The sequence below is a fragment of the Tachysurus vachellii genome, chromosome 22 (genome assembly GCF_030014155.1).
Source record: "Tachysurus vachellii isolate PV-2020 chromosome 22, HZAU_Pvac_v1, whole genome shotgun sequence".
Classification (NCBI taxonomy): domain Eukaryota; kingdom Metazoa; phylum Chordata; class Actinopteri; order Siluriformes; family Bagridae; genus Tachysurus; species Tachysurus vachellii.
Window position 1 is genome coordinate 6,059,726 of NC_083481.1, and position 23,808 is coordinate 6,083,533.

Here is a 23,808-nt window from a genome sequence, read left to right on the forward strand (position 1 = left end):
CACTCCCTTGTTCTTTAAACTTCAACACATGCACTTTGCAGTGTTAGAAGTAAAAAGTTAGAAGTTTATTGCTGCATTTGAGTTATAGAGTATTAAGTGTGTTCCTGTTTAATAACCTCAAGCTTAAAACTGTCTTAATCAATTGTAAAATTGCATCTTAAAAAATAAAGGAAAATAAAAGCTAAATAAAGTGATAATGCGCTAAAATGACTACAAATATCTAGAAATAGGCTTAAATAGTTAGGTAATATTAAATATTAAGCAGAAAGACAATATAGTTTGTGAAATTAGTCAACATTTTAATCGACAAATCAAACATTTTAATCGATGTTACTGCGTGAATATTCACCCTTACGTTTCCTTGAAAGCCACGTATTAGTCCTGGTGCAACCAGGTTCCATAAAAAGGCACATAATTTGTAACTTAACTACATTTTTACTTTTTTAAAAAGTATTTAATTATTGACAAGAATGTTGCAACACTATAAAATGTGGAAAAGGGGAAGGTGGCAAATGCAAGGTATTGTACAGTATATAAATTATTATTAGAAGACCAAAGGATCATTGACTTAAATTCAAATAATAGAAATCTTGGACTGCTTGTGTTTATATGTTGTTATATACTGGCAGACTGTATTCATCAGATCACTGAACAATAGCATGAACAGCGTTGTGGTATATTCTAGCAAATATAGTCTATCTAGATTACACCAAATATCCCCATCTAAATTCAATGCTGGCAGGTCTGACATCTTATATTGTTATCAAACCATGTACAACTTCAGTCTTCTCATGTTTCCTTTTACTATGTGTCACTTTGTGCCGTTCGCTTACACTCATGAATGCCGGCATTTGTCTGATTAATTATTAGTGTGTCTTTCCACCAACCCACACGTCTTATTCAAACTAACATAACAGGGAAGTGTGATTGCATGTTTGCATTAATTAACAATATAAGCTCTAAAAACCAAACCCCAAACAGAAATAGAACCTCAGCAAAGGAGGAACAGCAGCAATAAAATGGAAATTGTGGAACTTCATAACCTTTATAACGCAGTTAGTTCTGCTCCACTAAATTAATTGGTCGAGCTGCATTTGAAGACTGCTTATATTTCCTATAACCACAAAGGCATGATTCACTATGTGTATCATGTCTGGAACGGCACCCTCATACTTCCTCAACACTCTCCACACCCTCAACACTCTCCACACATGCCAAATTGGGAGAAGATTTTTGCTAACTCATAAGATTTTCATAGAACAATTGCTAGGCTTTGGAGCAAGATTCCACACCCTCAAATCTAAGCTGTACGCTTGGAATAACTGCATCCTCATCTTTCTGTTTAAAAAATGTTACCATGAGCTTTTCAAAAATGTAGTATTTTGTTCCACTTGGATTACAAGACCAGGCTTTATCTTCAATCCTAGCAGACAAATTGCTTTTTGACATTGACAACACTCAATTAAAGGATTCTTGAACAAACATGTTATCAAGCTTGCACTTGCTTGTCAAAGCATGCTTTTTGTGTTGGAGTTGTCATTTTATCAACGACTGACAATAACTTTGCATATGTTTAATTGTGAATAATATCCACTTCATGTATTTGTGCATCTTTAGTAAACACTTTATCATGTTTAGGGTCACAGTATTAGCCTCAGCTGTCACACTCATGAACCGTGGGCTGAATGTCTGATATATCAGGGGGAACTGGTGGAAGTTCAAGCCCCAGCACTGCCAATCTACCACTTTGGGCAATTGAGCAAGGCCATTAACCATCCCTGCTCCAAAGGCACTATATCATAGCTGCTCTTGTGCTTTGACTTCAACCTCCTTATTTGGGATATGTGAAGAAAAATAATTCCACTGTTTTGTAATGTATGTGTGTCAATAATAAAGGCTTCTATGCCTTAATTTCATGTGACATAAAATTGGAAACACATCAGGAGTTTTGAAGTTGTCATACAATTGATTGTTGAATTTTTTAATTGTCCACCTATAAATTTGGAAGAAGGAAATCGCCGTGTTTACAACTATGACATTAATTACTATGATATTATAATAATATTATAGGATCGGTTAAATGCTTGATCTTTCATATGATGTGATGTTCACGGTCTAGACTCATTTCTTTGCACAAATTTCAGTCTGAAGCCCTCTTGGGCAGTCCTTGGCCAATAAAAGCTGCTCTTGAGTCTAGATCTTCTTCTATCAGTCTACATGTCTGGCTACACAAGACTAGGGTCATGGTGAATGAATCCCAGTCTATCCTGTGAACACTATGCCAAAGTATGAATACATCCAGGATGGGGTCATCCGAGTTCACCATTCACCTTAAATTTATAGTCACCAATCCACCAATCAGCATGCTAAAACTCAACTGTGTTTCTTACAGACTGTAACTCTACAATATAATTGCAATATAATTAAGATAGGCATTTGATAAATGAAATGTCTTCATGTACTCACATGCATTCACAGTATTTTCCTTTAATTAGACAGGGTTTAAGTGTTAATCTGATGAGTTACTCACAAAATGCAACCTGTAATTGTAGTTCAATTGGCAAGCTAATGGGATGCGACACAAAGCTCCGCAGTTACGTGACTAGTTAGCATCTTCCATCTAGCTGTTAAATAGTGATTAAACACTTGAAACTGGTCATGAAACAAAAAAATAAAACAGTAACGATTTTTGTATTTAGATGTGGTATACAGTATGTACAGTGTTGTTCTAGTTACTAAGAAATAGAACTAGTTACCGTTACTAGTTACTTCATTCAAAAAGTTTTTTTCATTCAAAAACTCATGTTTAAAAAGTATCTTAGCCTTTTATACATTATGGTCTATACAAACACAAATCTCTCCCTGGCTAACAGTCTGGTTAAAATCTAGTCGCTGTTGTTTGGCTGGAGGGTCTTGACTCACTTCGAGTGTGTCCACCGACACCGGGTTTAGCTTCTAGCTTCGTCGAGGCATGTAGTATCTAGAGGTGCTTTGACAGATTGGAGTTGCTGTTTATCGCAGTAGACAGGACCTTCGAACCAGAAAGACACAGCTTACATTTGACTAAAAGGTTTTTGTCTTTATACTCAACTAAAGTGAAATAATGAGCATATTTCCACTTTGAGAAACTCGTCTTGCCCTCGCCTTGACTCGCCATTACTGCCGCACATACTTGAATAAACGGAAACACGCCCACAGTGCGGCGTCTTCGTGTTTACAGGTTGGCATCCACCAATCCTACAATGCGTCGCTGCTGTAAACAGGTTAGGCTGTAGGCTACACTTCAGCCAAAATGAATTCATTTAAAAAAGTAACGGACAAACGCACCATATGGTAACGGTAACGGAGTTACTTTATTTAAAAATTAAGGCGTTAGAGTATTAGTTACTGTCAAAAGTAACTGCGTAACAGTAACACGTTTCTAATAACGCGTTACTGCCCAACACTGTATATGTGGTTGTTGGAAGATATGGTTTGTCACTGCATTGCTAAGAGCAACAAAATGGCTCCTCCTTAAGCTGACCTTGATCAAAACATCTACTTAAGCCTAATTAAGAAAAGGCTAAGATACATTTAAAAAAAAAAAATAAAACCTCAATGAGAACTAGCCTTCATAGCTGGATAATGGAAAGTTTCAAGGAAAGAAGTAAATGTTTTTATTTTTTCATGGCATGCTAAAATATGAAATCAGATAAATAAATGGTATACTGTAAATAGCATAATTACTAAAATACTAAACAAATGAATAGTATAATTACATGTAAAAATAAAGGAGTTTTTTCTGTTTGATTCCTATATATATATATATATATATATATATATATATATATATATATATATATATATATATATATATATTTTTTTTTTTTTTTTTAAGCAAATTATAAATAACCTACAGTACAGCCTCATTTAAACCACCCCAGTTACAAAGGATGAATGGATGGATGAATGCTGCAAATACATCAGTATGTTAATGAATGTGGTCTTTTGTTTTCCTGGATTGGTGTCTACAGTACAAACGTCATATCCTACAGCTCGCCCAGATGCATCAAAAAACATCCAACATTTAGTGACTTTTTAGACTTTGTTTGGAAATAATGTAGGAATTTTCAAGGAGATTTTCAATAATGTGTATCTGGTTTGTGTTTAATAATGAATAATGTATTTGTGACCAATGTTCTTGAAAGTAAAGATTGTAATCGATGATGCTGTTCTAAAAAAAAACTCTCTCAACCACTGCAAATCTTTTAATAGTTTTCTGTTGATTTTCTGCTCATTAGAACCATTGAAAGTCTCACAAAATAGACACCTCTGTAGAAATCTGCCTGGAAACAAGAGAAGAAAAAATCTTGGTTCATTTCTCCATTTTAGTTTTGTGAAACAACAACGTCAACAACAACAAAGAATAACCAAACAACAACAACCAAAAATAAAAAATTCTACTATACTATGCGTCAATCCTTAATAATCTGATTTTCTTCCTCCTCAGCTGTACATCCAGACCACCACGCTGACTATCTCCATGAACTTGAGCGCCTCGGTGGCTCTGGGTATGCTCTACATGCCCAAGGTCTATGTGATCATCTTCCATCCTGAACTAAACGTCCAGAAACGCAAACGCAGCTTCAAAGCGGTAGTGACAGCGGCAACCATGTCATCGCGCCTCTCGCACAAACCCAGCGACCGGCCAAACGGCGAGGCCAAGACAGAACTATGCGAAAACGTCGACCCCAACAGTAAGTAGCACGTCGTATATAAAACGTCCACACATCCGCCGCAGCTCTGCCATTTATTCACCTTAGATGACGCACGCTTGCTAATGATGGGAAGTTAAGCCTTTGTTATTTTTACCAATTCACAGTGGGAGGAAAGGTATGAGTAATCGTAGTCAGTCGAGTGTAAGTCACGACATTTGGTATGGTTGTGAGCAGATGATCTTCTCAGAGTGTAGGTGTTGGTAAAATGAATGAAATGATTAAAAAAAAAAAAACATGTTCCATAAGCAATTGTGCTCATTGTTATCGGTGCATGCCATTGTTCTCCAGCTGTTCAATTAAGCACAAAATAAAATAAAAGCAAATCAAATCCTTTTGCTAGACCCCCTGTCCTGCTTATTTAATATAAAAAAGACTCATTATCCATTTTTAGTTTTTCAACAGTTGCATTATGTCTACAGGTTTGACTCATATATACTTGAAGGTTACTAAATTCAACCCTGTCTGTATCAGGGTAATATCAGAAATGGCTCCAAACAAGTTCTCTCTTTTTTAATCACAAGTGTAAATTTTTAAGAAATCAATACAACCAAGGCTGAGTGATGAATGCTTGCCATTATTTCTATTCTTTTGTGAAAGGAATACACACACACACACACACACACACACAGACAAGCTTGCTTATCCAATGCTTAAGAAGAAATTTTCTGAAGATAGGACACTAGGACACAATCATCATTATCACTGCTATTTGAGTCTTTTTGGAAATGAGAGTTTCTTTTCTATTCTATTCGCATGATCATATCAAGAAAAAAAGTAATCATGGATATGACTGGGCTGCGGGATTCCAAGCGGACAGTGAAGAACAAACACCATTGATTCAGTTCAATTCAATTCAACTATATTTGTATAGCAGCTTTACAAGAATATAATAATTCACATTAAGCAATCTATACTTATCCCTAATGAGCAAGCCACAGAAGACAATTCTGGGGAGATGATATGAGGAAGAAACCTTGAGAGGAACCAGACTCAAAACTTCATCTGAGTGACACCTTATAGTGTGATTATAAATAATTTTCTTTCTATAACTGTATATAATCAAGTGTAATTGTGTTGCACTTATTTATTGTGTTGGACACAATTGCAGCTTCTGAAAAAGACTTCTCATTGTCTCGTCTTGAAAGCAAGGACTGTATATGGTTTCACGCTACGATTACAGTATTTGTCTGATCTTTGTTCGGATAAAAACTTCTTCTTCTTGTGAACTGAGATTGTTAGTTTTATACTGACATATACACTGATACTGAACCAACAAAGTGTGACATCAAAGTTCACGCAGTGTCCGAAATATATTTTCATTAAAATCTCACAACTGCTACGACACTCATCCAAAAGCCACCAATAGGAGAAAGTTAGATGATTACAAAAATGTATATATATATATATATATATGAAATATAAAGAAAATATACTAATGGACAGAAAAATATACTTATTTGATTATTCTTTATGTATTCAAGCCCATTTTCTGGACAATCCCAGAACTCCGCAGAGTAGCTGCATAGTGGTTGGACTGCTGATCAAATCCCAGGGCCACCAAGCTGCCACTGCTGGGCCCCCGCGCAAGGCCCTTAACCCTCAACTGCTCAATTGTGTAAATGAGATAAATGTAAATCTGGATAAGGGCATCTGCTAAATACTGTAAATGTAATGATGCAAGCAAAACAGTTTTCGATAGGATCCTCATCATATAATATGACACAGAGACTTAGAACAAGTAATAACTGAATATTGTAATACTTTGTCAAATATTAATTAAAATGCACATATTGTCACATTGGCGATGACGTGACGTAGATTTGACAGATAAAGACGAACCATGGAACCATTCGACAAAAACATAACAGAAGATGACTTAACTTAAACAGACTACATGACATAACTGAGACAAAAAGAAGGTTACTTAAAACATGGAATCAAAGCATAAATGCAACAGTACAATACGACAAACACAGCACACGTTATGAACAATGACTCACGAGCATCAAGGAACAGAAAGTAGCAGATTTAATATACATGTCAGTGAGTATAAATTATTGAGAGGCTTTTTTATATTATTTATAATAAGTTGTATTTGGGAGCTCTAAGTAAAGCGAGACATTTTGTAATAACGTTACACTACACACTATTGAACTGAGCACAAAATGACACTAAAAAACACTGAATAATAAAGTTGTCTATAGTGCAGTTTATTAATAGACCCACTGTAGAGCAAAAACAGACCCAGTTTCTTTGCTATAATTGTTTTAATACGTTTAATACACTACATCTAATACATTAACACTTTATAACAGTTAATAAGCATAACGTTGTGTATAAAGCACCATTTTTTTTTGAATGCATTGAAATGTGTTATGAATGTGAATATAATGCGTTAATGGAATATTTACATTTTTCGATCAAATTTATTTGAATAGCGCTTTTAACAATTCACCTTGTCTCAAAGCAGCTTTACAGAAGTATAGGAACAGAATAAAGGATAATGTTTCAAATGTAGTTATTATATATCTTTAACCATTTTCCCAATTGAACAAGAGTGAGGTGATGGTGGTGAGGTGAAATGAGGAAGAAACCTTGAGAGGAAACAGACTCAGAAGAAAAGTCGTGGCCTAATGTTTAGAGAGTTTGACTCCTAACCCTAAGGTTGTGGGTTCGAATCTCCGGCCGGCAATACCACGACTGAGGTGCCCTTGAGCAAGGCACCGAACCCCCAACTGCTCCCCAGGCGCCGCAGCATAAATGCCCACTGCTCCGGGTGTGTGTTCACAGTGTGTGTATGTGTTCACTGCTGTGTCTGTGCACTTTGGGTGGGTTAAATGCAGAGAACGAATTCTGAGTGTGGGCCATTCACCATACTTAGCTGTATGTCATGTCACGTCACGTCACTAATCCTCATTTGGGTGACAGTCTATAGTAAATATTATCAATGTAAATAATGTAATTTCTACTACAGTTGAGTGGAAGTAAGTAGCCAAGAGCTCCTTAGGAACTAATGGGTCAGCGCAATTTCCGAGTTCACCACAGACCCACCGCTAATTCCTCCCTGCCGAAGTCTTTAAATGATATAATAGGATAGAATCAGAACAGAAACCAAAGTTTTCTAGCATTGTAACAGTGATACTGTGTGTGTATGTACTGTACAGTATGCCTACATACAGAAATGCTAAGCATGAGTTTGAACTGCATCAAAGCATGTCAGCACTGCTCATGACTGACAGTTAACAGCTACTGTACTAGTTAGCATTAGAGATTGCTAACCAGTTTCTGGCAAGCTTTTAATCTTTATTTGGTACATTTCCATATTCATCCTGGTAATAACAATTCATTTTTAAAACCTAGACAATGTAAGCATGAATACTGTTGAAGATAGAGCCCTGTGATTTCCTCAATCTAATATTATGAAGAAAAATGGCTCTGTTATTTGAATTCTAGACACATGATAGATTTTGAGACCCAGTGAGTATCTGCTGCTTTCTCGATTTGACCATATCAAGAAAAATGTCTTGTTTAACCCACAGCATTTGATTCCTCTGTTACATAATATCCTTATACTGTACAACAGTAGATTGGAGGTAATGAAGCCTTCATTACAAGCCTTGCCTGAAATTAAAACGCAATTTTAAAATGGCATAGTTAGTTAGGTCATTAACAATCACTTGTCCTGCTTTCCTCTGGCTTCCGTTACATAGCTCACCAAATCCATTTTTCCCCCCAACAGGCTAATTCACATAATTTATAAGGTAAGCCAAATTAATCTTCTCTTTTTTTTTTTTTTTTTTCATTTTGACCTTGCTCCATTTTTAAAAGCTGGAGGAAAGGACGTGAAGGAAGTGCTAATAGGACTTTCCCAGTCATTCATCATGCCTTCAAGAAGTTTCACCCTAAGGCTTGATGACAATCTTTGTGATGTCTTTGACCAGTAGGAAAAAAAATTATAATCAAATTTTACATTCTCTGTAGAGGACTGGGAATTTATTGTTGATTTTCTGTCTGATGTATTATAATATATCTTTAGGATAATACATTAATTTTTATGGTCATTTATTATTATTATTATTATTATTATTATTATTATTATTTTAAATTGGATCTTAATGATGAAAGGTTTGTTTTCCATTCAACAATGAAGATATACACATGCATGACATCTTGTTGTGAAGGAAAAAACACACCTTGGGGTCTATTTTTCCAGTGGAAATGAGGACAATTACATCCTTGGGGACCTCTGGCTATAGGCAGGTCAAGGCAAATCCCAAGCTAGCTACCATCTTGGGAATTGGATTGTGTCTGCAAATACTAACATGAAAATTCTAATGACCTACACATAAGAATCATATTTTTTGGAACTAAAATGGACATGTTGTTCCATGTATGTATGGATACTGATAACTAGTACAACTCGTCTCTCATCTCTCACACTTGTACACAAAGCTTCATTCAATAACATTATAGAACTGTATGTAATATAAACCAAGAGTACGCAGCCAAATATTGCTTACCTAACAAACATATATAACAAAAAAATATATAGAATTATCTGTACAAAGGGGGAAAAAAATACTAATTCTGCCTCCTAAGTGCTTGTGAGAGAGAAAGTAAAGTGAAGGTTACATTCCAGCAGGTAGTCAAGAAGCTGTATCTAATGGTAACAAACCGATAATGCAAAACAAAAAGAGAGTGATATGGACATAGATATTTCAGGGTTAATAATAACTAGTAAATCAAAGTCGGTGGTAAATTGTGCATTGTAAAGATATCACTGGGAGGAACTAAAGCATCGTAATACTGACACACATCTGACACACATCTTATATCAAGACATGGCAACAACCACTGGTGATGTAAATGCTGTGATGTCAGTGTTAGGTGAGTGATAATAATAGCCGTTACCGAAGGTGTGGTTCTTGATGATCGGCTAATATCAATCGATTAAAAATTCTGAAGTAAAGAAAACAATGAAGCCTTGAAAGTAAGAATGAACTGAAATGAAACAACAAGTAAACGTTTGCAACATGACACAAAATTAGTTACGTAAATAATGTAGCTCTCAAACAAACAAACAAACAAAAAAATAAATAAATACAAATGAATAAATAAACATGCACTGGGGAATTATATTATAAAATATAAAATTTCACACTGTGCCTCTCCCTGGGTTATTGTCATTCTAAACCCTGCTTTATTCCCAGGTTAAAGCTCCTAGGCACAAATAAAAGATAAATATATTCCATGACATCATTAATTGAATTAATATGAAATACTCATTTAATATTAGTGTTGATGATTTAAAAAAATTCACTTATTCATGGTATTGATGCGGGGGGCACGGTGTCTTAGTGGTTAGCACGTTTGCCTCACACCTCCAGGGTCAGGGGTTCGATTCCCGCCTCCACCTTGTGTGTGTGGAGTTTGCATGTTCTCCCCGTGCCTCGGGGGTTTCCTCCGGGTACTCCGGTTTCCTCCCCCGGTCCAAAGACATGCATGGTAGGTTGATTGGCATCTCTGGAAAATTGTCCCTAGTGTGTGTGTGCGTGAATGAATGAGAGTGTGTGTGTGTGTGTGTGTGTGTGTGCCCTGCGATGGGTTGGCACTCCGTCCAGGGTGTATCCTGCCTTGATGCCCAATGACGCTAGTTCGGATAAGCGGTAGAAGATGAATGATGAATGGTATTGATGCATCCCTTATGATATACTACATGGCTAAATATTTTTAATATCCAATTCAAGAGTAGTCTTCCCTGAAAGCAAATTGTGTGACAACTGTGTGCTTCCAACTTTGTGGCATATGAATACAATGGCCAGGTGTCCACTAGTCTCAGACTCAGACATCACGCCCACAAACCGGTGGCTGAGGCATATGGCAGAAAATTGGAAACACTTCAGGAGATTCAAAGTCATCATCTGATTGGTTGGCTCCTACAGGTTTTTTTCAGGAAACGTGTGTATTGTTTTTAGCAATCCACCTGGAACCAAAGACACTCTACACTTCCCATGTGGAGGAATGAAGCTGTCATGTGACAGTGAGCTATTATGAGGATCAGTCAAATGCTGGATTTTCCAAATGATGTCAAGTTCACAGTTCACGGCGGTGTTTTTTTAGGGACATCCATTTTACATCCCACTAAACATGACACTGATCAAAACAAACTGTGATTGGTTGCTTTACATGTCAGTCAGATGCCCTCTTGGGTGGTACTCAGCCAAAAAAAGGGCTACTATTGAGTCTTGACCTTCTAGTTATCCAAATACTTTTGGCTATGTAATGCAGCATTCCTTAATAGCTCTGTATCCCCAAAGCTCGGCTCTCATAGTACCATTAGAACCATAAATTACCTGTACAAGATGTTGCCCATCTGTACCCCTCCCTCTAGTTTCTCACGTCAACTCAGCCTTCAATGTCTAAATTATTTTCATATGGATATGCATGTATGCAAATATGCTGAACACTAGAATGCTTTGACAGTTAAGTGAATGGGCTGGAATGATAAAGAGCAAAGTAATGTAAAAAGCAAAGTAATGACGCTGTCAGTACAAAGTATAATTATTCCGATCATTCTCATCAATCCTGCTGGCAGATGCAAATTTAAAGCCATTTACTATGCGAGTTTCATTACAGACGCTGACAGGGCTGACGGGCCTAAAGTGAGTAACAAGTTTAAACATTTTTTCTAAGAAAACGATTATTGTTCTTAGTACTTCTCTGTACACAGGACAGTTTTATATTGGGATTAGACTTTTACTCTTTCAGTATGAATGTGTTTCAGTGTGTACAGTATGGTTTTATTTTATAGGATTGGGATTTAAACCATCCAGTTAAAAAAAAAAACAAAAACAAAAAGCAAAAATTAAAATCGTAAAATATAATATTCAAATTTTATTGTCAAACATACAACCATACACAGAACAGAATGAGTGAACGACTTGTGATTGAAACTACAAAATGAATCAAATTCTTTTTAATGTAATAAAAGCAGAACACAAACAGTTCCAATAAAAATAGAATTATTTGTACACAGGGGAAAAAATGAGTATTTCTGCTGATAAAACAGAGACCAAATAATACTAAAGCACTGCTCATCAAGTAAAGTGAGGGTTAAATTCCAGCAAGTTTAAGCGTTTTCTTAAAAAGAACCCCGTCTATAAGAAGCTATAACTTCTAAGTTATTGTTCTCATTACTTATACAGGAAATTTTTATATTGGGTTTTAGTTGAACATTCACAAAAAGAATTCCATGTTCCAACATTTAGCCTACGCCCTTATCCAGAATGACGTTCATTCATTCATTCATTTTCTACCACTTATCCGAACTACCTCGGGTCACGGGGAGCCTGTGCCTATCTCAGACGTCATCGGGCATCAAGGCAGGATACACCCTGGACGGAGTGCCAACCCATCGCAGGGCACACACATACACTCAATCACTCAGGCAATCACACACTACGGACAATTTTCCAGAGATGCCAATCAACCTACCATGCATGTCTTTGGACCGGGGGAGGAAACCGGAGTACCCGGAGGAAACCCCCGAGGCACGGGGAGAACATGCAAACTCCACACACACAAGGTGGAGGAGCGAATCGAACCCCGACCCTGTAGGTGTGAGGCGAACGTGCTAACCACTAAGCCACCGTGCCCCCCCAGAATGACGTTCATTTTATCTAATTATTAATACAACTGAGCAACTGAGGGTTAAGGGCCTTGCTCAGGGGCCCAGCAGTGGCAGCTTTGTGGACGTATGAATCGAACTCACAACCTTCCGATTGGTGGCTCAACACCTTAACCACTAGGCTACCACATCCCTACTGTATGTACATTACAACATGTACATTAAGGTTTCGTTTTATAGGATTAGGATTTAAACCAAGTTTAAAAAAAAAAAAAAAAAAAAGTATTTTAAAATTCTAAATGAAAAATTTCACATTAAAATTCTATTATAACATACACAACCATACACAGAACAGAATGGAGTGAAAATATTTAGAAAGTAAAAATATTTAGAAAAGTAGAACAAAAAAAAAATTGTTACGATAAAAATAGAACTATTTGTACCAAGAGGAAAAATATTAGTAAGTAGAAGTAAAGTGAGGGTTACATTCCAGCAGCTAGTCAAGCAGTTGTAGGAAATTTATTCAGGATAGATTTATTTTTCTATTCAAGTAGAATTGTCTATCATTCTTAAGAACTGATTAAGACTTTAACCAGTGCAACGTTCCTCGTCTCGCCACAGCTGCCCGTAGTTAACCAATACTTTCCTATCTCACTTATGGGGATGGAAAGAAGGAAAGAAATGGGAGGCATTAAGAAATTTATAGTGCATCATGCTTTACGGATGTCCTGCTTTAGGTCAAGCAAGAGATAATGGCTTTCTTCCCCCGTCCTGAACATTCATTAGGTTCAGTAATGCTGTGATTGCTGCTGTGGTGTGTGTCGGGCACCACTGCTGTCCGGCAAAATGAGATCTTAAACAAGGGTCACTCTTTCTTTTCCACTATTCCTTTTATTTATTTATTTATTTTTTAACAGACACTGCCTGTGAGTACTGTGAGATAGACATTGAGACATTGTACTAAAAAGAGATCAGCTGAAAATTGTGAAGTTTAAGGGCTTAACCAGGGCTGGAGTGCCATAAGAAGTAAAGTAGCAATATATTATTTTCATCCTGAAGACTTTAATGCACTCCTGGAAGTTTTTTCACCGTCTAAAATATTATTAACACACACACACACAGACACACACACATGCCGCGGGACAGAAGCGGACCCAAATGCAGGATAGCTAAAACAAATGGGATTTATTAACACAAACACAGAACAGGAACACGGACTCGAGACAGGACTAAACAAAACCAAGACCACAGTAGATGCCGCGCTGCACGAGGCAACGTGGCACAGTTAAATACAAAAGACAATGATGACACAATAAGGATCAGGTGTGATGACAGGGAGGAGCAGGCAAAGCCGGGGCAGACACGTGACGAGAAATGTAAACAAACGCACGTGGCCAGAGTCCGGGCAGAGTCCTTACACACACACACACACACACACTTCATATTTTTATCTCTCCCACACAGGAAAAAAGGACTAGCTTAAATTGTCCTTACCTCGTCCGAATCTTTAATGAATTGTAATGTTTTATGTATTTCATAGGGGCAATGCCTTATTAAACGTAGCCTTCATCAAGGGCACAACTTTCAGGTGCCTGTTTTTAGGAAGGTGACATTAATTTCGAATGTACGATGAAGAACTGAAACTTAAAGGTCACTGTGATCTCGTCAGGGCTTGACCTTTAATTTGAAAGGTTTGGAGTCACTTTGACTTTCAAAAGAGATAAAAAAAAAAAGTGTTACGGGAAAATAAACGTGATCATATTGGGATTAACTCTGTTATTATGAGATGACTTTTAATACACATTCAACTTGAATTCAAAACAGGTTCGTTAAAGGACCTTTGGAAAAAACTTTCTTTACTTAATGTGTAATATAAATGCAGATGTAATTGAGTCGCCTTTATTTTCTAAAAAGTTATTGAGACTCGGTTTTGCATTACAGAAACACATTATGTTCTTTGTTTTAGCTTCGTACAAAAACTGTATAATAGTTAAGGTCAATTTATTATTAATAATTATTAATAGCTAAACGTCAGAGGTGGGAGTAAGTCACACATGTGCAAGTCACAAGTAAGTCTCCAGTCATGAATGTCAAGTCAAAGTCAAGTCGAGTCTTTTTTTAATATTTGTCAAGCAAGTCTCAAGTCTCAAATTTGCGACTTAAGTCTGACTCGAGTCAAGTCGAGTCCACCATCTCTGAGTCATTTAACTCAAGTCAGAGTCAAGTCTCGTCATGAATGTCAAGTCAAAGTCAAGTCGAGTCTTTTTTAATATTTGTCAAGCAAGTCTCAAATTTGCGTCTTAAGTCTGACTGGAGTCAAGTCATATGACTCGAGTCCCCCATTTCTGCTAAAAGCAAAGGAAAACTAAAAAAAAAAAAAAAAACTAAACAACTACCTAGATTAACATCTGACTATATGAACAGTTTATGTCAATATTTCTAACATATTACAAGATCTTTTATGTCTTATTATATATATGTTATACATATATTATATTATATGTTGTGGATGAAGGTAGATGCACAAAATTCAGGCTCCAATAGACCAGATGACACCTTTTTGGTGAGCCAAAGAGTCCTGGATAAAGGAATGATACTCACTGTTCTCTGCTGCTGTTCTAAGTTTAGGATTGATCTGTTGTGCATTTTGACATGCTTTTCTGCTCAGCACAGTGATAAAGGGTAGTTATTTGTTATTAGTAACTGTAGCCTTCCTGTTAGCTTGAACAGATCTGTCAATCCTTTTCTGACTTTTTTTTTCATCAACAGCAAAACCACCATTCATCTAGATGTGTGTTTGTTTTTTTGCATCATTCTGTGTAGACCGGTGTGTATGAAAATCCCAGTTATACCGAATACCCATATAGTTAAATCACCATCTGCACCAACAAGCATGCCACGGTTAAGGATTTTGAGATCACATTTTCTGAAGCTCTTGAGTTTTATCTGCAAAATTTTGTGCTGCCATGAAAAAGGCTGATGGATAATTGCATGAATAGACAGGTGTACAGGTGTTCCTAATAAGGTCCCTGGTGAGTGTCTGTCAGAGCACGCTACACTGACTTACCCTGACAGGTTATGTCCTATTGTTCAGTAGTGCAACAGTGTCACAAGTGCTGTTTTAATGGTTGACGACATGACGGTGTGACAGCTTGTGCCACACTGTCTAGTGTATTCTAGTTAGAATATGCTTTACTGACAGATGTTATGACAGACAACTGTGATAACATAAGGTGATATACAGTATAGGTGACAGACGTGACTAGATGACAGATGACTTTAAAGTTTAATAGAAGTGCTTTAGGGATGTTCTTTATGTCATATACTGTCCCATTTTAACATGTTATGAAGAATTACTGATTATGCAAACATGACATTGTTGTATTAATGAGTACATGCTATTATGTGTTTGTGGGATTGTGGCATAAAGTGTTAATAATATTGCGCTCATGTCATCTTGCTAATATAAACATAAAATCGTAGATTTCTCCTGCATTCTCATTATATAAATCAGACATTCACTGCTAATTCATTTGTTATGAAATCCTTATGAAGGTAGTGGTAGTACAGATAAACTCTTGCTAATAATCATCATCATCAGCATCATCATTATGATCATCATCATCATCATTAATTGTTGTTAATGTCTGGCCCTATGCCTGTTCCTCATTCTAACCATGACTCTATGAGACTATTGTACTAGAAATCTGAACATGGAACAGGTTGTAAAAGTTCTGAAGGGAAATAAATAAACTAGTCAGAAAACTCACTCATTTTTTTTTTTTTAATCTGTCTACCTTGCCAGGTCCGGCTGCAAAGAAAAAATACGTGAGCTACAACGACCTTGTGATCTAAGGACCTCCCATCAGCTGAAGGATGCAATCAGCGAGAAGACATGGTCTTTTGCCATTGTTTGGCAAAAAAAAAAAAGATAGACCCCTGTTTGGTGGGAGAAAGAATTTTTGTGTTTCTTTGGCGTACCACGTGCTCACATCTGAGCTCCACCGTACTGCACTCATACCACAGGAAAATGGATGATTTTTACATTTTGTGGGATGTGAGCAAGAGATAAAGATGGAGAACCAGAACCATAATCAGGATGCTGATTTCTCCCCCATAAAAAAAAAAAAAAGATATTTATTTATTTTGGATGTTTTTTTCCATGCCAGAGGAGTCCTATTGAACGGACAGAGAATGATGTAAGAAATAATGGCACAAATTTCAGCTCTCTGCTGATCTGTACTGTACAAGGCAGCTCTGAGCTCTGGCCCTAAACAACCCGAACAACCTTTCTGTTGTTATAATTTGTGTAAGAAGCACACTTGAGGATGTCTCTGTGAGAGCACGGTGTAGGATGGCAAAGCCTAGGGCTTTAAAATGGACTTCCAATCTGCAGCTTTTGCAAACTTCCACCGTGCGAGGTTGTGTAGTCCTTTAGCATTCCTCTTCCATTTGATGTTGGACTTTTTTTTGTTTCGCAGCTTTTTCTCTTGTTTTTCCTTGCCTCTTGAATGCACATTATATTAAAGCCATATTCTTCTATTTGAGATTTTTCCCCATTTATTCTGTGTGAGGTCCTTGAACCCTTTGTTTATCTCTACTTGTTTGCTTCACATTCGATTTATGGTATGTTGTGAGGGTTTGTAGACCATCGACTGTGTTTCCCAGTGACTTTAAGAGGATACGTTTTGCATTGGATCTTACGATTTCCAAATTCACTGGCAGACTGGCAGTGTTTCAGGTTTTAAAAGGTGTTCACGTAGCAGTTGTCATGTCAATGCATGCCTGATATGTTTGATGTTGAAGTAAACTAAATATTTCACCACAAGAAGGCAATTTATGTTGGCCGAAAAGAAAATTTTGGTTATCAAGAAAACCGTTACTCTAGCATCCATTTAAAGATTCCTTTATTATTATTATTATTATTATTATTATTATTATTATTATTATTATTATTATTATTATTATTATTATATTTTTCACAGATTCCATCCACTCAAGGCAGAATATGGCTTTAATTTGTTTGGGAATTTCTAACTGCCCAGCAACATATGGAGAAATTGTGGAAAAAAAAAGATGAGTATGAATATATATTTAAAAAAATTAAAAAAAAAAAAAAAAAAAAAAAAAAAAAAAAAGACAATTAAATAAAAAGCATGTATGTTTTATACTGTTTGTACTAAGTATATTCATGTTGCCCTTGCTGCTTATGTGCTAATATTGTGGGAGACATTTTTGTTTGGCCACTCATGCAACTTTACTGTGGTGTTGTCCAAGAATGTAACGACATGAAATAAAACTGTTGGGTTATTTTTATTTTTTACTTCACAAAAAAAAAAAATGTGGTTATTTATTTACTGTTTTGCGTTTTGAGCTTATTTGACAAGTTCACTTACATGGTGTCTTTTCTAAGAATTTCACAATGGTAAGTTTATTTACCAAGTCGAAATCTGAGACTAAATAATACTTTGGATTTAATTTCTTTTTTTAATTTGATTTGATTTTATATTGTATTATTTATTTAAATAATTTAAATAATTTTATAATTTAATAATTTAAATAATTATTTAAATAAACAAGAAATCATAATCAATTGGCTGTAACGGCATAAAGGACTGAAAATGTACTCAGCAAACTCAAAATTGAAAAAAGATGGGGAAAAAATGCTGGGAACCAAAAAATAAAAGCACAGCATACTTGATTCACTTCCTGGAGTCAGGATGATTCAGATTCAAATTGCTTTTAGACAGAAATAGCATTGAGTTTTCTTGGAATTGGTCAGTGGCCACCACACTGAGCCGTTCTCAGACTGGTCATTTTGGTCCCCACACGATTGTTATTGGTGTGTTCTCACCTGCCAGACCAAGGGAGAAAATGTACCAGGAGTAAAGTTTCATACATTTTTTAAAAATATTTTTATATCAAATACTTTCACAAAGGTGTCGATTGAAAAGTTTGATCTTTTCATTCAGCCCCAATACCAAATGCCCCTGAAAGCTCTTTCTATACATTTATTTCAAGACACTACAGAAAAAATCTTTTCCACCAAATTTCACAGAAGGTGTGTGCTGCATTACAATTAAGGCCATCAAAGTTTTCATTGATTGGCAAGGTATTAGCAGGCATGACCCTCTGCCTAAATGACAGCATGTACACTCAGCAGAAAGCACTATTCTCTCGGTTTTCTTCGTCTCTCCTCATCACACAACGACAAGCCTGTCTTTCTGTCAAGGCCAATGGGATGTCGTCTGAAGGAACAAAGTATCTCGGAGGTTACATGGTGTACGTGGAAAATTGCACAGTTTGCAAAAGAAGCTTAAAAACTGCTGACTCGGCGTCAGATGCCCCCCCCACCCGTGTGGCATTTCTCCCATGAGTTTGTTCTTTGGCTAAGCAAGAGTATAAATGTCACTCCAGCAAATCAGCATCATATGCATTCATAACTGATTTCCTCATCATTTGTTGAAGCTCCTGTTAAATATCATGTTTTCCTATAACAAAACACCCTGAAACATTCAGTTCATTTTTACACCACAGCAATTTGGCAAGAATTACAGTTTTATTATTGAATTTATTGTTTTTTAATCAACGTATAGTTAAATGTAATGCCATGTCACATCCACCATATTAGTGCTTGTTTAAGTTACTATAAAACTATAACATAATAAGACAAGCACAGTGTAACAAAATGAGGACATTAATATAAATCTATGACTTGACTTACATCCAGCATTAATGTCTGGTGTTATGGAAAATTAAACACCATAAAATTAACACTATACCAAGAGTAATTTGGTATAGTTTTAAAAAACAAAGTGAGTACAAAATGATATAAAAATATTGTTGGGTATTAAGACATTTTACTATACCAGTGCCATCATTTAAATACTTTTATCACCAAATCTGGTAAATCTATTGTATTCTAGATCATATAACTTAATATATTCAAGTAAAGAAGTCAAGTCAAGAAGCTATTATTGTCATTTCAACCATACATAGCTGTTGCAGTACACAGTGAAATGAGACAACGTTTCTCCAGGACCATGGTGCTACACAGACAGAGCTAAGGACTTAGTAAGTAGTCCTAGCCACATGAAGTGTATCTGTGCAACCTGGTGCAAACAGTACAGGACAAATGACAAAAAGACAGTGCAGGACAAATGACTGCAAATAAACACTCCAACAGTATGTGGACTTTGCAATGAGAGGATAAAACATGCTGGATCTTGTTTACACAAACATTCCCTGCGTGTATCGTGTGGAGCCCTACACTATTATTAGTCATAGTGGCTAGCAGGATGAAGCCTGAATGTCATGAGAAAAAACTATTAGTTTGGTTTTAGAGTGTTAAATTGGTAAAATAGCTCTATCTGATTTAAAATCATTGGATAAAAATGCTAATTCCGTCATAGACCTACAGTAGGCATTATACATGGCAGGTATGACTTAACATGACTCCATATGCAAAAAAAAAAATAAATTATTTCATCCCAGTGGAAACAACACTATTATGAAAGTCCATGAATAGGAAAAAATTGCACAGTTGGTCAGAAATGGCTGTGTCCCTCATTTGATGAGGTCTCTTGCCTTTATCAAAAATAAATAGCAGGTGTCAATAAACCTCAATTTGTTCTATCCACAGGAAGTAAGTTATTAACCCTGCCCAGGACTTTTTTGTTCATGGTTTGGCCTTTCAATTTACTTGCGAAGGAGACTCAGGTTCTAGAGGGGAGCCGATGAAAGGTGCATTGATCTCTTTCAGCTGCATGCTAAGTAAGTATTTGACATTTCTTCTCAGGTCTTTCTGGCAGCACTACAACAAAATTAACTCCATACTGTCTGGATGTGAGTAGGTACCACATTTGTAGGTGAACAGTCAACAGTGGAAGTCTTATGGATGAAAACAGGATGCATACATTGTCTCTGCTTATCCTCACAAAAATGACAAAAATGAAATGTTGTGAAAGTGTGTTATTGATCGCTTGATATTTATGAAGGAGAATCGGGTCACTAATTTCAGAGAATAGTCACAAAACACACTCTGAGCGTCCTCGTCCATGGTGCTGAAAAGTGTCTGTAGATTATAAATCTGTTACTATATAGTACCAGTGGGAGCAGTGGGAAAAAGGTGTGACTGAAGGTAACGTCATAAAACATGCCATAATACCTCTCGTAGCCCTGAATGTGTACTTTTGATCCATTACCAAATGACAAATGTTGAGTAATAAACCCAATCACATAGGAAGAATAAACCCATTTCTGCTCCTATATTTCTGAATATGTGTAATTATTAACTTTCTCCTTTTTCTGTCAAATCTGATAAAGATTTTTTTCCAATTTCTTTGTTCCTATTTTATCGACCTTGTCTGTCAACAACCCAAAAGTAATTTTTATTTTATTTTATTTTATTTTTTTAAAGATGCAAGCTCAGTTCCCTTCAAATGCAGTGTTAAATTCTCTCTCTCTCTCTTTTTTTAAGTGTTTTATGTCTCTGCTTGCTGTGTTTGTTATCTAACAATCTAATGCAATCTTTGATGGTTTTGAAGCTGGCAGAGTTTAACATGTTCAAGGTTCTCCTTTAGCAGAGAAGACCTCATCTAAGTTTTAGTGATTTCTAACTAAAAGATGTGACAATATAATGTATAGGATGAGTACAATTCTGAACAAACATTAGTATTGATTAGGATTGTGTGTTTCTGTGTGTCAGGTTGGGGGCATAAAAGTCGAGGCAGTCGCGAGTCATTATAATGAAATACGCCCACGCTCTCTCTCTCTCTCTCTCTCTCTCTCTCTCTCTCTCTCTCTCTCTCTCTCTCTCTCTGTGTGTGTCTCACACTCATCCTTCCCTACACATAGATAAATTCATAATCTCTCTCTGTGAGACTAATTGGCTCGGGATTCATCTGGCTTTCATGCAAAATTAAATTCATACATTTAGAAATGTTATGTCTAAAACTTTTGAATTACACTGTCACACCATCACATCCACTCAAAAAAAGACAGGATTACAGAAAACACAGAATTAACACACACAAAATGAACCAACACACTTGAAAGAGAAAAGCAGTTAAACAATTGTGAATAACTAGTTTATTCTTGAGGGTTAAGGGCCTTGCTCAAGGGCCCAACAGTTGCAGGTTGGCAGTGCTGGGGAATGAATTTCCATCCACCAATCAACCCCCCACTGCCTTAAACACTTGAGCCGCCACTGGTTAGGTGTTGGGTTTGGTGTTAACCAAATATTAATATCTGATGGATTAAGAAAAGCTTTATTTTTTCCTCTGTACAGTGTGAAACATTTGTGATGCTAGTTTTTAATTTAATTGTGTAAAATGTCTTTAAAGGCACATTAGGCAAGTTATTAGGCGAGATTAGGTCTCAGTCAGTTAAATAGATGGCTGAAAATAGGATTTGAATGTTTTATTACTTTTTGCACTTCATTTTCACCCATGCAAACAAATCCACTCAAGAAGATAAGACGGTTCAGCTAAAGATAGCATTAGCAAGTCCTGCCACGACAACAATTTCAATTTCGAGTTTAACTGATGGAAAACTGCTCTCAACATGGTTTGTAAGAATGGATAATAAGAGTGCTGTTTCTTTGTTATGAGGTCTTTTAAGTTATAATACTAGAGCTATAAACACACAAAATTGGCTTATCATGATTATAGTGGTCAAGTGTGACTTCACTGTTCTGATTTTCTTTATAACGAAAATAACATGTATTGATTTGTTATGCAAGGCCACTCAGACAATGAATAATGTGCCTGTGTTGGGTGTGTCCTAATTTCAGTCTGAAACGATGGCATAGAGAAGGAGTCTTAAGTATATTACATGGTGAAAGGTGGTTGGGGTTTTCACCTCGGCTCTTTGGAAGCTGTTTTCTGTCATTAGCGTAGCAGTGAAGCTAATTAACATACTACATCCACTTCTAAACAAAGCTATTCATCACCACAACATATTGAATGGTTTTCCACATTTTCGAAGAAAAAATAAAGGCATCAACAATTCAAGTCCAAACATAACTCTAATTGATTATTGATCATCAGTGGCAAAAGAAGACCTAACAGCATAAGACATCGCAAGAGAAGCCGTAGGAAGGTCACAAGGAAAACTGGCAAATGTCACATGATGACCACAGAAGATAAACCCAAAATAACCAACAAGATCACACCGTTGATGATAGGATTATTTCAGATACTGATATTTTTATCAAGAAAAAAATTTCTAATCTCAAACTGACACAATCTTACATCGTCCTAAAGGCTTATTTTAACATGCACCACCTGTCAAAGTCTTTTATGAATTTTTGAGACAACACCTGTTTCAAGTGACAGATTTTGTTTCAATGTTGTTTTGACCTAGCTCATGTTGTGACAGCTGATTCGTATAGCTCACTGCACTTCTGCTATGTCATATGATGCTATGATGCAATGTCAAACATCAAGGTATTCATTCATTCATTAATTTTTTACCGCTTATCCGAACTACCTCGGGTCACGGGGAGCCTGTGCCTATCTCAGGCGTCATCGGGCATCAAGGCAGGATACACCCTGGACGGAGTGCCAACCCATCGCAGGGCAAACACACACTCTCATTCACTCACATACTCACACACTAGGGACAATTTTCCAGAGAGGCCAATCAACCTACCATGCATGTCCTTGGACCGGAGGAGGAAACCGGAGTACCCGGAGGAAACCCCCGAGGCACGGGGAGAACATGCAAACTCCACACACACAAGGCGGAGGCGGGAATCGAACCCCCGACCCTGGAGGTGTGAGGCAAACATGCTAACCACTAAGCCACCGTGCCCCCCACATCAAGATATCAAAAACAAAATTAAATAACTGTTAAAATGGTGCCAATGCACTGCCATTAGTAGTATGGTTGTATGGACTAACTGACTAATACAGTAACTAGACGCTTGTGTGGGATGTGGAATTAAAAGAAACATAGCGACAGATGTCAAATAATGCAGTTAGTAAATGAACTATGTGTGGTGGCAGTGGTGGCTCTGGGTCATCGACCAAAAGCTCAGGGTTCAAGCTCCAGCACCACCAAACTGACACTGTCCGTCCCTTGAGTAAGGTCCCTAACCCTCACTGCTCCACTGATGCTGTATCCTAGCTGCCCCTGTGCTTATTCCTAAGCTGCAACATGTGAAGAAAAGTATTTCACAGTGTTGTAATGTATTGATAATAAAGGTTTGTTTTATTCATTTATTCATTTTCCGCTTATCCGAACTACCTCGGGTCACGGGGAGACTGTGCATATTTCAGGCATCATCGGGCATCAAGGCAGGATACACCCAAGACAGAGTGCCAACCCGTCGCAGGGCACACACACACACTCTCATTCACTCATGCACTACGGACAATTTTCCAGAGATGCCAATCAACCTACCATGCATGTCTTTGGACC

General features: G+C 36.8%; 1 protein-coding gene across 1 annotated transcript in view; it reads left to right on the forward strand.

The window, feature by feature from the left end:
• LOC132837926 (metabotropic glutamate receptor 7) overlaps nucleotides 1–16,931 on the forward strand; it is a 218,721-nt gene extending 201,790 nt beyond the window's left edge. The window contains exons 9-10 of the mRNA XM_060857929.1: nucleotides 4,490–4,736; nucleotides 16,190–16,931. Coding sequence (XP_060713912.1) covers nucleotides 4,490–4,736; nucleotides 16,190–16,239 — 297 coding nt within the window. The 3' untranslated portion in view covers nucleotides 16,240–16,931. The remainder of the gene's footprint in view (nucleotides 1–4,489; nucleotides 4,737–16,189) is intronic.
• The last annotated feature ends 6,877 nt before the right edge of the window (nucleotides 16,932–23,808 follow it).